The sequence below is a fragment of the Hemitrygon akajei genome, chromosome 32, assembly GCF_048418815.1.
Source record: "Hemitrygon akajei chromosome 32, sHemAka1.3, whole genome shotgun sequence".
Taxonomy (NCBI): domain Eukaryota; kingdom Metazoa; phylum Chordata; class Chondrichthyes; order Myliobatiformes; family Dasyatidae; genus Hemitrygon; species Hemitrygon akajei.
Genome location: NC_133155.1, coordinates 35,860,025 through 35,874,561, shown reverse-complemented (window position 1 = coordinate 35,874,561; position 14,537 = coordinate 35,860,025). Strand labels below are relative to the sequence as shown.

At 40.7% G+C, this 14,537-nt stretch overlaps 2 protein-coding genes across 9 annotated transcripts in view; one reads left to right on the top strand and one right to left on the bottom strand.

Annotated features, from left to right (window-relative positions):
* The window catches only part of LOC140719809 (stromal membrane-associated protein 2-like), a 57,287-nt gene extending 53,044 nt beyond the window's left edge, over positions 1–4,243 (top strand). Inside the window, exon 10 of the mRNA XM_073034707.1 lies at positions 357–4,243. Coding sequence (XP_072890808.1) covers positions 357–491 — 135 coding nt within the window. The 3' untranslated portion in view covers positions 492–4,243. The remainder of the gene's footprint in view (positions 1–356) is intronic.
* The window catches only part of LOC140719810 (regulating synaptic membrane exocytosis protein 3-like), a 387,400-nt gene that overhangs the window by 47,555 nt on the left and 325,308 nt on the right, over positions 1–14,537 (bottom strand). For 7 of the 8 annotated variants that reach the window (XM_073034710.1, XM_073034709.1, XM_073034711.1 and 4 more), the window contains exons 7-8: positions 11,960–12,099; positions 5,371–11,343 (exon numbers count right to left, since the gene is read on the bottom strand). In XM_073034710.1, coding sequence (XP_072890811.1) covers positions 11,131–11,343; positions 11,960–12,099 — 353 coding nt within the window. In that variant the 3' untranslated portion in view covers positions 5,371–11,130. Of the gene's footprint in view, positions 1–5,370; positions 11,344–11,959; positions 12,100–14,537 lie in introns of those variants that run through there. The other variant, XR_012097009.1, reaches the window with a different exon arrangement.

The following is a 14,537-nucleotide window of genomic DNA, read 5'->3' as shown; positions in this document are numbered from 1 at the left end:
ATGCTCCAAGGAATGCTTTCCTGTAGGTGACCAGATCTGCACATAATACTCCAATTAGGCCTCACCAATGTCTTGTACAACTTCAACATAATATCCCAACTGCTGTTCTCAATACTGATTTATAAAGGCCAATGTGCCAAAAGCTCTCTTTACGACCCTATCTACCTGTGACACCATTGCAAGGAATTATGGATCTGTATTCCCAACATTCAGACATCAGAAAATCTACAATTACTAATTGGTTGCAATTCTAAGTCTGTCTCCCTCTTCACTGATTTGGGAAAAGGGTGTACTTCATAAAATTTAAGGTGTGAGGAGATAGTTTTCTGTGTTCAGCTGACCTCCTTTATTTTCAGATGACTCAGCATATGGCAGGGATGAATTTCTATGGGGCCAATGGTATGGTGAATTACGGACAGTCGCCAGTGTCTATGGGAGCAGGAACTGCTCCAGCAGCAAGTCAGTCCCTCGGAACCCAGATATGGAAATAGGAAGAGAGAAACGACAATCTCTCCATGCTTTGAAACTACGCAGAAGACATTTTGGCTTCTTCTCTTCTCCAGCCAGTTTGCTCCGTGCGATTTCAAATCCATTTTGCCGAACGGCCTTACATGGACTTGGCAAGAATTTCACTATCAAAACAGCAGTCATCATTACCAAAGTCAATTTTAAAACTCTATTTTTCTCCCAAAGAATGTTTTGGGAATCTAATTCCCTCCTAGGCAGAGTCTAAGAAGGATGTGTGATCCTGAAGTCTGGCGTTAGAAGTGTTGTTGGCACAGCTTTCTCCACTCATTCCCAAATTCTGCTCGTCATTCAGGTGGGCGACCCACCTGAGTAGCCACAGGATGCCTTGTTCATGATACTGGGTTAAAACTATTGAAGTTTGGACTTTGGACAGATCAGATTTGGAGGGGAAAGGAAATGATGGTTGAGTTTATTAACCAGTCATTGAGCCTCATGTCACGGACAGAATGTGAACTATAGCACAAATGTGCCTCTATATAATAAGGCCTTTATTGATGCCTATACAAAAATCGCTGGTTCTAGCTTTATCATTGGGCCAATAATTTTGATATTGAATAGATATTTGTTTACTGTGGTTAAGGTAGTCCTTCTGGAACTTGCTTTAAAAAATGCTGTTCATCAGCTGATTAGTGCCAGTACTATACTTAAACCTTGGCAGCTTGTGTGAAATTTAATTAAAGACTAAATCGGAAAATCTAGTGAGAGATACAAGTGGGATAGACTAGTTGTGTACTGTGCTTTCTAGCACACTGCAAAGCCAGGTAGGCTGAAACCTGCCCCTTGGGATGGGATGCCTCACCTCTTACCAGTGTCCTTAGAGCAAGCTCCACGTTGCCCAGTTAATGTCACTTCAACACAAAAAAAAATCATCAGATGATTTTTTTTTACAAAAGTTCCAAGCAGGGTCACTTTAAAGTAGGGCAAAGCACACTTGAGTGAGATACTAAAATAATTAAAGAAAAAAAACAGGGTAACTTTTAACATAATCGACTAAACCAAATTGTAATTGAACTGTAATTATATCTAAACTGTAATTGAACCAAAAGGTAGAATCATTAATATGATTAGACTCTTTAGCTCCTGGTTGAGGGAGAACGTTCAGACATGCAGCCTTAACTCTACACTGTCTCATAGCATGGCTGAGGACAAAATCCTCTCCATGCTCGTTGTGAAGTTTGGTTGCTCCTCACTCATTCGGTAAGCTCCCATCTCTGTGTTAGATCTGCTTGTGTTGCCTTTCCCAGCAGTCAGTAAATTTTATTGATTTGCCATCTGGATCACCCCTGAGTAAAAAAACACCACAGTTTAATACAAGGCTGTGTAAGGCTTTCCAACAATCTGTGCAACAATTAGGAGCAACATTAGAGAATAGTTAGAATGCTGTGTGAGGAATAAAGTGCTACACAACTGGTAAAGATGTCCAGTCACCAGTGGAGATTGCCCTTTTATTTCTACCTCAAACGAGAATGCATTCCAAGGTATTAAGCACCTTTTCTTTAGGCTGTGGAGGGAACTCTTTGCACTTACCAGCTATGTTGCTGCTTTAACTTGCTTTTCAAGCAGATTGAGACTGGGTTAGGAGGTATGGGATGTTGAAAGGAAAAAGGCTAAGATCCATTCCATGATTACACGTGTGATTCTTCACACACTGAGACCTGGTTTGATGTGGCAAATAGTCACATCTGCACTTTTAGAGTATTTTGGGGGGATTTCTTTTTTGCTCAAGTAGGGAATTCTAAATGGACATTTAAAAAATGTATTGAAACTGAAAAATGTCGGGCAGGTGTGTTTGAGGCCATTAATAGTTCAGTTAAGTGGACGAGTCTTCAGTATATTAGAAACAGGTACCCATCCGGTGAACTTGTAAAGGCCTGGCACAACAGGATTGTTTGCAGAGTACCTGACCACATGATCCCTCAAAATACTGGGTGATTGATCTTTTAAGAGCTGATTACATGGAGCTGTAGGCCTGTTATAGATGTGAGACTTTCACAAAATCTAGCAGGATTTTGGAGACTGTTTCCCCTTCCCAATCTGAATTGATAATTGCAAGCATTCTGATTTTATGCACAAGATTAACTGGAAGTAGCTGTTTGCATTAAGGGAAAGCTGTAAGAACATGCAAATACAGGGTTAACACTGTATGTTTAAATATTTTTGGGTATTTGCTTTTTAATTTTATTCCTTTCATTTCTTTTTAAGTAACCTTTCCATCAGTAAGTACTGAACTCAATATGTTAAAGAAATGTTGACAATGGCTACAGTCTTGTGTTTAACTTGTTATCCTGAGGAATGAGAAAAGCAGCTGTGAGTGCTAATTGTGTGTTTTCCCCAGTGGTTGTTTTGCCAAGCTTTAAATAAGTCCTGAGCAAATTGTTTGGGATGAAGAATAAAATGCATTTTGATGTGAAATAAGCTGCTTGGGGAGGAATACAAGAGGTTAAATGCCTGTCTTTAACACAATTATGAGTGCTTCTTCATTTCCAAGAGTCAATGCAGTCAGCATTATTCTGGTTATGTGACACTGAACAAAGTGAGCTTGGATCTAATGTGACGGAAGAGATGTAGCTGCTGGTCAGCCGGCTGGTTCAGCGATGCTGTATCATTGCTTAGTCCTTCCAAAGCCCGTGGAGAGTCATTCTTTTGTGGTGTGTAGGACTAATGTTCCACCCAAATTACGTGATCCCCCACCTGACTTGGTGAGTTGGTTCTTTATGTCTAATTAAACGACTCCTCTCACAAGGAGTGGCTAGAGTCTGAAGCCAGAACAAGGGAAGTGTGTAGCTGCAGGTGACAGCTATGTTGTGTCAGACACTGCCTTTGTGAACTGTTTTTATGTGGATGGTCATAAAGAATGGTCTAAGCTGGTCAAGTGGGTGCAGTGGTCTTGAAGCAGGAGGAGGGAGTTTGGATTTAGTTCACTGTTGTGAGAATTGGTTTATCGAAGTTCTGTGTATTGTGCATTAAGGGGCATTTCAGGTTTAAAATGGCGTGAGTATATTAAGCAGCATCAGGGTTGCAAAATAAATTTCCTTCCCTCAGATTGACATGGGCTCTGAGAGAGTGGCTGTTACTTGCTTGGGTCTGTAATGCTAACTTTGCTGGGTATTACAATCACCACTCTCACCACTTACAGTCTTTCAAACCAACTGCATTCATTGTTTACACGTAGTCACATGCAGCTGTACCCTAAGCATAATGAACTGTGCTGTAGCACTGGTTTCCCAGCTGGTGTGGTAGTTTTATATTTGTGTCCACCTCTTCCATTGCCCCTGCTCCACCCTCTTTCATTTCAAACATTGGCCTTTGCCAGCAGTGTGTCAGTGGGTGAAAGAATCTGCGAGTCAGGTTGCTATGTTTGCCCTCCATGTTTAAAATAAAGAATCCTTCCAACCGTAGTGAGATTTCAAATCCTACTATGGATAGCTTGGAGTGCAAGACATGGTGGTGTTGCTGAACTCACTAATTTTCTGTAGGGATTTTGTGGTTCATGGAAAGTGCTCTTCTATCTCCAACCCACCTTTTGCCAAACTGGATTGAAGTAACAGTGATAATGAACCTTTTCTACACCACCACAGTTAACTAAATGGCAGCTCGCATCTTAACTGTTAATGAGCAAGAGGATTGAGCTGGGTGCCGACGGAGTTCATGAGGAATGTGAGAAAGCATAATGTATTTGCAGAAATGAATGTATTAATATAAAGCTAATTTGTGCTATTTTTGAGGCTGCTGTGTTTATAAGAAATTTTTATCTATAAACTGTGATTTAAAAAAAAACTAACCTTGTTTTCTCTTTTGGACCATTGAAGGGTGGCCATCGTTCAGTGCAGAACCAGGATGTGGTTTCAAATGGGAAGAGTGTTGTAAGCTGGAACAAGGGTTTAAGGTGGAGATATTGCTCAGGGGGTAGAGGACCATTTTATATTAAGCTTATACACAGTGGTTTGTACCTTAACCTTATTTGGGTAACTGGTTGGAGATATTAAGAAATGTTGCCCTTTGGCAAAGTATTCACTAGTTTATTTTACTGGATTTGAAAAGTTAGCCTTGTGCTAAATTGGAAATAAATTTTCATTTTTGAATACATAAAGCTATTTTTCCAAAACACCTTCCTATTTCTGGTTGCTGTTATGTTCACTAGGTTGGATTGACTGTAATCAGTTCACTCAGACGGCTCACTGACTTGAGTCTGAGGTTAGGTTGGCAATGACTGTGATCAAACTAGTGGCCATCAACCTGTGAACGACTGTGACACTCTCATCTCCAGCCCCACTGCTACTCAGGGCTACTCGCTCCCATTGTTACACCATGCTTCACCTGCAATTGTTTATGAGCCACATTTGTGCTTCGCTCTGTGATTCAGTTCTGTTTGTGTAATAGCACTTAACCTTTTTGCAACATTTGTATAAGGAACTGTCTGGGACCAGCTTAGCATTCAGAATCAGTCAAAATGATCCCTTGTGCTCTCTCTCCTACCTTTACCCTCACAAGAACTGAAAGCTCGCTCTACTTATTGCACAATCCCTGTCACTATTCTAAGCATGCCAGCAATGGAGTAACTTTTATGTGAATGTGTTTGCATATCCCAGATTTCTGCTTCCAGCTGTCCTGTATTATATATAAAAATTCTAACTAATATAAAGATTGTGGTGGAAACATGGAAAATAAAGATTTACTTTGATATTGAATAGAATTGTGTTCTAGTTTGAAATCTCACCACTCATTCCTGTGCCAGTTAGTTATGGGGAAAGTTGCTTCTTCACCATCCCGTCCACTGAAGTTGTGCAGAGAAGACCCGGCAAACATTAAGAATGGCCATCATATAGAAAACCACAAATGTACTTGGAGAATGAACAGGCAGTTACTGCCGGTATTTTTATTAGTTGAGTTTCACAAGTCCATGCAAGTACAAGCTGTGTCTGTGTCGTTAACAGGATTCTTATTAAAATCGCTAGGTGTTTTTTTTTACAAAATTACCGTGTGCATTCTTCTCATCCGCAGATTCCTGCTGCTTATAAACATGAACAGATACAATAATAGACAGGTACTGTGGAGCCTGCTGAAGGCAAGAGGTATAAAATGATTGAGAGCACAAATATAAAAATGACCATTCCTTTAAAGAGACGGTATCCATTTTTCAAGCCTATTGTAATCACAGTTTGAAACCATCCAAAGACCAACTGTGCAGAGGAATATTTTCAATTTATTTTCAAATATTTGCTTCAAATATCTCTTTGGATGAGAAATGCAGTTTTAATTATCTGGTGTTTTTAAGATGGCTGTTAGTGCTGATTCAGTGCGTTTAGACTGTCCCAGTTTGGTGATGGATTTTTATTCAGTTTTGATTATGCCCCTGTTGGTAAGAGCAATGTCAAGATCCTGCTTTTCCCAGATTTACTGTTGCCCATTGCCTTGCAAAACAGAAGGGTTAAATGTCAGGGATCTAGTACGCCTATTGGATGAGACCTCATGTATGCAACTGTTACAATGCTTTGGAGGTAATTTGTTAGAGAAACATGTACATGTAACACCACACAAAGTTCTGGGCCATCCATTCAAATCTAGTTGCAACACGTTAGGAAGGGTGTGAAGGTTTCAGAGAAGTTGTAGAGAAAGAAGATTGCCAGGTTGGTTCCAGGGATGGGTGAATTTCAGCCACCTGGTCAGTCTGGAGAAGCTAGAATTCACAATGGAGTAGAGAAAGCTAAGAAGAAACCGAACAGTGAACAGTATTGGGGTAAGTAGAGAGAAGCTGCTCCTGTAAGGGAATGACTGAAGGACCAGGAAGTGCAGATTTAAAATTTGGAACAGTATGTATGAAGGAATGTGTTAAATGAATAAGGTAGTTAGAATCTGGAACTTGGTCTGTGGTAGCCATGGAAACTGGATGGAATAGGACCTTTAAATGAGAACTTTAAGGGCTATGGAGAAAGCAGAGCAATGGATTTGGTGGGATTATGTACTGGGAACTGGCACATATTCCAGAGACTGCATGCCCCCCATACCGTTGCAATTGTATGATTTTATGAACAAAAACAGCCAAGAACAACATAAGATGTGATTACAACAGGCTTATTACACCCCAGCTTATCTCATACACCTGGAAGAATATACAGGTTCTCCAGCCATGCACTTTCATATCTACAGTTCACCCTCAATACCATTCAGAGGTCCACTGTGGATGTTGGCACAATTCTAGGCAAAACATTTTGTGATGTTCATCAGGGTTATTAAAATTTACCTTTGATTTATTTTTGCTGGCTTATACCTCTGAGTGATGGACTGTAAATAAATACTGGGCTTGAATACCTTCCATTAGGGTTGAGGATGATGGACACTTCTGTGGGTTCTGAGGTGACTGAGGGTGGGTAGACCCTCTGCTGTTTGTTGGGCTCACATAGAAACTTGAGGTTCACAGTGCCTCATCCAATGTCCCTCCACTACCTGATGCAGTTGTGGGCCAGGGATTCTCACATGTTGTTAGGAATGTCTCACTTCTCCAAAGAGGCTTGTAGTGCATCTTGGAATGCATTCTGTCATCCTGCTAATCTCTTGTGAGAGAATTCAGGACTCTTGTGTCGGACACATTGAGCAACAGGGTGTGATAAACCCATTATACTTTCATGATTTAAAGTCTAATTTGAAAGCAAAGCAAACTAGTTGAGGACAATGGTATTTAACTTAAGTAAATCATACTTTAACATTGATTCTAATTTAGACATACTCTATAATACAAATTGTGTAGTACAATAATGAACTTAGTCTGTCCATATACCAATGAAAGTTAGATTCCATAATGTCTTTTCATGATAGGAACCAATTTATTTGTCCTAGTCAATGATCCTGGATATCTAAAAAGCTCATACCAGTTTTCTTTAGACTCGTGTGTACTTTGCAAAGGATTCATTTTGTAACAGCAGATTGGACTTCATGACTAGATCGCAAATGTCGGTCACTGTGGTAATGTCACACTGGTATTGTCAGTTAGCTGACTGTGGGAAAACAAAGCAGTATGAGTGAATGCAGAGCAAGGAGACTAGTTTCTTCCAACAGACAATAATGCCCCTTCACCAATCGAGAGAACATTGGTAGAGCTAGGATCAACATCTGCCCAGTAAGATAGATAGGATGGTTAAAGCCACTGTGGGGCCACATACCCATTCAGTTTACTAACTTGCTTTTGTTTTTAGGGGTGCGCTACTCTGATGCAATGTAGGCTAATGTGCAACTTTTAGCAAAAGAGTAGCTGCGTCTCACTTGTTTACTAGGTTTCACCTTTGAATCTTCTCATTGATACTCATAGGAGAAACAGAAAGATTGGCTTAGAGAGGGCTCCAAACAGGAAAATTGTATTTTAAGTTTCACAAATTGTGTGTACCTCCTTCCCAAATCTGTCTCCTGAACAATGTTCCTTTTAAACTGAGGTTTTAGTTAATCCTCCTAATATCTCATCTTTTGCTTTTTCTGATCAGCATTTTCGTTCTGATTATTCATCAGTAAAAGCAATTGGAATGTAACTTGCGTGAACTCTGGAAGTAATTCCAAACCTTTTCCTGGCTTTCTGGATTGAATATTACCGTATCTTTAATCTTCTATTTTACTTGCAGGAGGACAACAAAGATGGTCTTCTGTCTTACGGATGTGGAAAAAGCATATTTTTAACCACTGGTTGCAAATCATTCACTGTAGAGACACAAAGGGAAACTATGCTCTTTTTTCGTCTGAGTTGGCTGGGAACTATATAAAAGGTGCTGTGCACTCTAGGTTTGCAGAGGTCAGATTAGGGTAAGGTGTGACTGTATGTAATCTCTGTATTTGTAGAACAGCCCTAAAAATTATATAAAGTTTTGACACCCAGGCAAAATTAGAGAGTTGGCTAAGAAAATTGATGGGAGATGAAGAGGAATCAATAAAGCATTTGCACATTTCTTTTCCAAACATTGTTACAGGCTGCCAAAAAATGGTCCTCTCTTTTTACCTTTTAGCATTCTGATTGAAAATGTCACGTATACAATACTGAGATGTTTAATGCACTTTATATACTCCACAAAGACAGTGCAATCAAGGTTAACGATAGGTGCATCATAATCTGACCAAACGTTACAAGACAAGTTATTAGTTATTATATCAAACCAATGATGTGACCTCTGACAGTTTGATAGTAAAACCACATTACTTATACAGAGGGAAATGCCCTTTTAACAGTAAGTCATCTGATGTGTTGGATCTTAATTTGATGGTAAAACTGCATAAAGTTCTTGTGTGTGTGTGTGTGTGTGTGTGTTTTTTAAAGGGAAAAAAAACCCATCTCAGTCCTCATACAAAATTGTTTTGCAGTCCCAGCCTTGCTACAGAGAGAAATCCACAAAACAGCTTCTATGTAATAGGTAAAGAATAATTTCCATCAACATGTGAATACCATCTTTGCAAACAAAGAATATCTTTCCTACAGTGACTGAATTTTCCACTGCATTTCAAAACTGGTAAGCCAGATAACGGTAACCATTCCCTACCCCTACTTTTTTCAATGGTCCAATGCTTTGTGACGTCACTAGATCTCATTTTCAGACGGCCAGTGGTTTACGTCATATGCAGAAAGCCTCTCTCTACACATTATAGATCCAAGAGTCAACAGAATTGGCTGTGCTTTTTTTTTGCAATGATGTGAAAACATAGTAAGATCACAGCTACATGAGTGACAGTGCTACATTTTTGCCAGAATTACACAAAATATCACATTTAATCATTCCTTAACAATCAGCTCATTATCAAGCCTCTGTGTCCATGGAATCTTGAGAGTGAAGATGGAGGTTGGGAACTATGGATCTCCATAGGTTCCTCACCTCTTGCCATTCAAGTTTTTCATGGTTTCACACAGGAGGCTAATGTGAGCAGCTACAAAACCATAAAGTGCTTACCTTTGAGATACTCTGTCCTTTTCCTCTTTTTATTATTGGTGGATTACTGAAGGCTAATTTGCCTTTTGCAATCCCCAGAAATCCACCATTAGTCATTATTGTCCTTGCTCAGTTAAGATCTTCAGATGGTGAAAGTTAACAGCCATTGGCCATACCTAGGCCCATATCTTCCTGAAAGACATTGGTTGACATGAAAAGTTGGCTTCCCATCCAATGTGCTGCCCGTGCTAAGTTCCACCTCCAACCTGATCTCATTGATGCTAATGAGAAAACTAAGATTGCTGTAAATCTTTGTAACAATCACCTAATGTGAATACTTCTTTCTCTAGGTCAGAATGGCTTCATGTCTGTTTTCCTTTTGGATCATCCATGATGAGAATGGTATATCCTTTGGCCTCATACCATGCCGAATGAGGCGGCCAGTGTGGCTGGGCCTGATTGGAGAGCTATCTTTTCTCTCTTCAAATGTCTACATTTCTTAAAGCAAGGCTGGTTTCAGTATCTTTTGAACAGACAGCGCTGTGTAATATTTCCATGTTTGAGTGACAGTTTGAGAGATTTTCTGGATCTCAAGCTCACAGGGCAGCTCATTGAAGAAAAATAAAACAGTAGCCCTTCTGATTCCTTAGCTGCCTGTTGCCAGGATCCAGTGGTCAGAGCTCCGTATTTCCAGAACTATCACAGCATTTTATTCTTTTGCAGTCACCAAAGTTTCAAGATGGTAAAAGCATGCAGATGTTCATTGTTCCGTATTTCCTAGGGTGCAGTAATTCAGATATGTGAAGGAATGTGTTAAGTTGAAGAGATGTCTGGATTGGCTTGGACTATTCAGGTCTCAGTCCAGCCAGCGCTTGCTGCACTGAGATTTCAGTGCGTGGAATAAGTAGTGTGCCTTGTGCCTGGTGCCTTCCTGCAGGAAGTGTGGAAGGGTGGAATATAGCTGCCTACCAAGGTTCGGGGTGCTGAAGGATACGTTATCTATGGAAAGGTTGTACAAGTATTCAGCATGCCTTCTCAAACCTCATTCGATAGGAGGGTACTCATGCTCAGAGACACTCGGTAAGGCATAGTTGGGATCATGGGCTTGTTGATGCAGGGTTCAAGGAGGAATTCTGTTGTGGTAAGAAGGGTCAGCACACTCTCCATGTGACCTAAATGCTGACGTCTTCCACCATCTCTGAGAGAGAACCTTTACTAACGTATTCCAGATGCATTAAACTGAAGCAAATGCACAGTAGTCATGGGGAGAGAGCAGAGAGGGCTGTGTTTTTCTTCCCTCTGGTTGGGTCCGTGACTCGGTGAGAAAACATGACAGCAGTGGAAAGAATGGGTGACAGCATCCACTCTTCGATCTACTGCATTGTGCTGTCTGAATTTTCTGGCTTCCTTTGACTCTCATTCCAACTGTTGGTTGCGGTGTGTGCATTGCTCTCAGGAGAAGAAAGGTTTGTCCGTGAACTGTAGTAGAAGGTTCTCCCTCTATTGCACATTATCCCTTATACATATGAAAGCAAATTACCCAAAATGTAAAATGATGCACAGGTTGCAGAGATTACTTATAATTTTCAAGGTCAACAAAAGTAAAATAAATAACGGATACGAGCATTGGTCGAATTGCACATACAGTATATACAGCCTGCCCCTCGGCATTCCGATGATATGCACGTGTCCTGTAAGTGAAGACCTAGTGGCCAGCTGGGCCTGTGCTGCTGTCCAGTGAGGACTGGGAGAGCCGACGAGTGATGGGCGTCACTGTGGAATCCACGAGAGATGAAGTCGGGAAGAGTTTGTACCAGCCTGTGACTAATGTGGACAGGTCGAGCTCCTCCAGTAGGATCTGGGCCATCCCCATGAAGTATTTGTGGTCCATCCGACCATAATCTCCCCACACTATGACCTGAAAGTACATCAAGAGTTACAGGTGATATTTGCAAGACAGGAAAAGATCTGTTTATAAAAGGGTTTGTGACATTTTGTCCTGCGGATTTGATGATACAGGAACCCAGAAATAAATCTGAGAAAAGTCTGTCCCTTCACTTCAAGCATTTCCACAATAACTTAAATTCAGAATATATTTGCAGTGAAATTTCCCACTAAAGTTCCACTATGATTAGTGGTTTGGAGGCACATTGAGGATTGCCGTAAAAGGAAGAGGGGAGTCCATGGGAGGATTTTAAAAAGATACAAAATTTAAAACTGAGGCAGTGTGACCATCACCACACCAGTCCACAGGTATTACAGGTGACTCAGGGTATATGCTGCAGGATACTGGGTGACCTGACTGGAATCACAAATGGGCTGGACCAGGTAAAACCAAGAGTTCTCTTAGAAATAATAAACCGATTGATTATCAAAGTTAATACTTTACTATCAGCTTTTAATTTTTACATTGTGTCAACACATTCTCAAAGTTCAGAATTTAAGCTCTGGATCATCAGTCCAAAGCCACTATATCCGGCTAGATAAAGTCACTAGTGGGTCCCACCCCTTGCAAAGGGAAGCCTGGCACTAACCTGAAGCACCCTACCCTGAGGGCCCTCATCAAACAGCAATGCCTGCTGGTAAACTGGATCCAGGGTCTTCTTTGATAACTTGGTTTTTCTCTTTGCAATGCACACACCATTCTCCAGGAGATACACTTTAATGTATGGGACTGAAACACAGAAAGGGCAGGTTGTTAGCAGGCTCTTGTAGAAAAATAAGTAACCTGGACATATCAAATACTTACAAAATATCAACCTGCATTTATGTAGCACCTCTCATTAAATCACAATATTCCCAAAGTGCTTTGCACCCAGTGGAAGAAGCACTGTTACTCTGACCTACAAAGCAATTTAAGCACATGATACCAAAAACAAAAATGGATAAATTGCCAAAGAAGCTTTGGTCCTGGCTCAAGGATAAACCATGTTGTAAAGATTCTTTCTTGGATGTGGCAGCTTCTCCACTGATGTGAGTTTCACATGAGTGTTAATCAAAAGATGCCACCTCCAACATCTGCCATTCAGCTGAAGCTGAATCAGAGTAAGGTTTAATATCGTCGGTATATGTCGTGAAAAAGACACCAACCAGTTCAGTGAGAGCTTCTCACTCCTTGGTCTGGAACATTAATTCCCACAAAAGCTGAGATGGCATCCAATGAGGGAGATGGAGGGCCAGAGCTGTGTATGGTGGGTGTAGATAAAGCAAGTCACTTCTCATAGATTTGATTGAGTTTTTTGGTGATTGATGAGTGTAGGGCAGTGAATAGAGTCTATATGGATTTTAGAAAGGCTTTTAACAAGGTTCCTCATGGTCGGCTGATCTAGAAAATTATGGCACGTAGGATGCAAAGTGAGCTGGTAAATTAGTTAGAAAATTGACTTGCCATACTGGACAGAGGGTAATGGTTGAAGGGTGCTGTTCTGACTGGAAGTCCATGACCAGTGCAGTTCCACAAGGATTAGTGTTGGCACTCTTTATATCACCTCCTATCTATTACCATTAAGGTCAAATGCAAGAAGGAAGTGTACAAAAAATGGCAGGATTCTTAGGAGCCTTGGTGTACAGTAGGATACAAGTCCACAGCTCCCTGAAAGTGGTAACACAAATTAGGATAGTAAGGAAGGCATACAGCTAGAGGGTTATGTTTGAAAGTAGTGAGGTCAGATTGCAGTGATAAAACTTCAGTCACATTTGGAGTATTGTATGTAGTTCTGATCGCTGCTTTACAGGAAGAATGTGGCGGCTTTGGAGAGAGTACAGAAGAGGTTCACTGGGATGCTGCCTAGATTGGAGAGTTAGCTGTAAGGAAAGGTTGGACCAACTTGCATTGTTTTCTTTAGAGCTTCAGAGGCTGAGGAGAGACCTGATACAGGCATATGCAATGATAAGAGGCACAGGTATGGTAGACAGTTCTTCCCTGGGTGTAAATGTCAATTACTAGAGAGCATAGGTTTGAGGTGAGAGCGGGTAAAGGAGATTTATAAGGCAATTTTTTAAACACATAAAAGGTGCCTGGAATGGGCTTTCGGGAAAGGTGGTAGAGGCAGATACAGAAGTGTGCTTTTAGACAGACACACGAACAGGTAGGCGATGGAGTACACTGACCATGATTGGATTAGTTAGATTGGCATCATGGATGACACAGAGCTGGTGGGCCAAAGGGCATGTTCCTGTGTTGTATGTTTTAAAAATGTATGAGGATTACATCTAAACTCTGGTTTCCAGTCCATATCCCTTGGTGTACGGTACCAAGCTAAAAGTTCAGATTTACCATAGTCTGCTTTATGGGAAAAGTTTCTACACCACTTTGAAGGCATTCCCAACCCTGCAGTTGGTTGTGGATATTGAAGCGATGATCTCATGTGTCTAACATTTAATGTCTTGGCACTCAAAGTTCTCTGGATATAAATCATGCTTCATTATCTTTAGCTGCATTCTCTGATATTCCACACACCATTTGAAGTTCCTCCAGCCATTTAAATCTAACACACACACACACAACAAGTGGATAATTGTTTTGTAACCTACAAAGAACACAACTAACCCTGGCTACAAAGCTGTGCTAATGTGAAAATTACTCACACGTACAATGTTCATGGGCCAAGCTGTTATCCGATTTTGAAATTCAATTATCATCCTTGGTCAACAAAGCAACTCCATCTCTGCTGATGAAACCTATGTTAATGTATGCTTCATGAGCAACTGATATTAACTCTACACAACGTAGCTGGTACCGGGCATTGATGTGCTTTGAATGATAGTTTTCCTTGTAGTTATTTCATCTGGAATATCAAAGTCACACATTAGATGCCTCTGAGATCATTCAGTTGTTTCTGAACTGGATCTCCTTCAGCTACATGACTCGGCTCTCAGTGTCCTTCTCCAACAGCATGTGGTCCTCACACTGATCATTTTTTAAAGCTTGTGTAACATCACAGGGACCATCTTTGACAGGTCACCCCTGCTCAGTGTTTGTCATTACCACCTTTCCCCCAGCTTTTGTACAAAATTTACAAAGCATAATTTATTAATTTCAGTATCAATCTTTGAATTCCTTAAGAATGTGACTCACACTGTAGAGTTGCCTCTCCCTTAAGGACATAATAT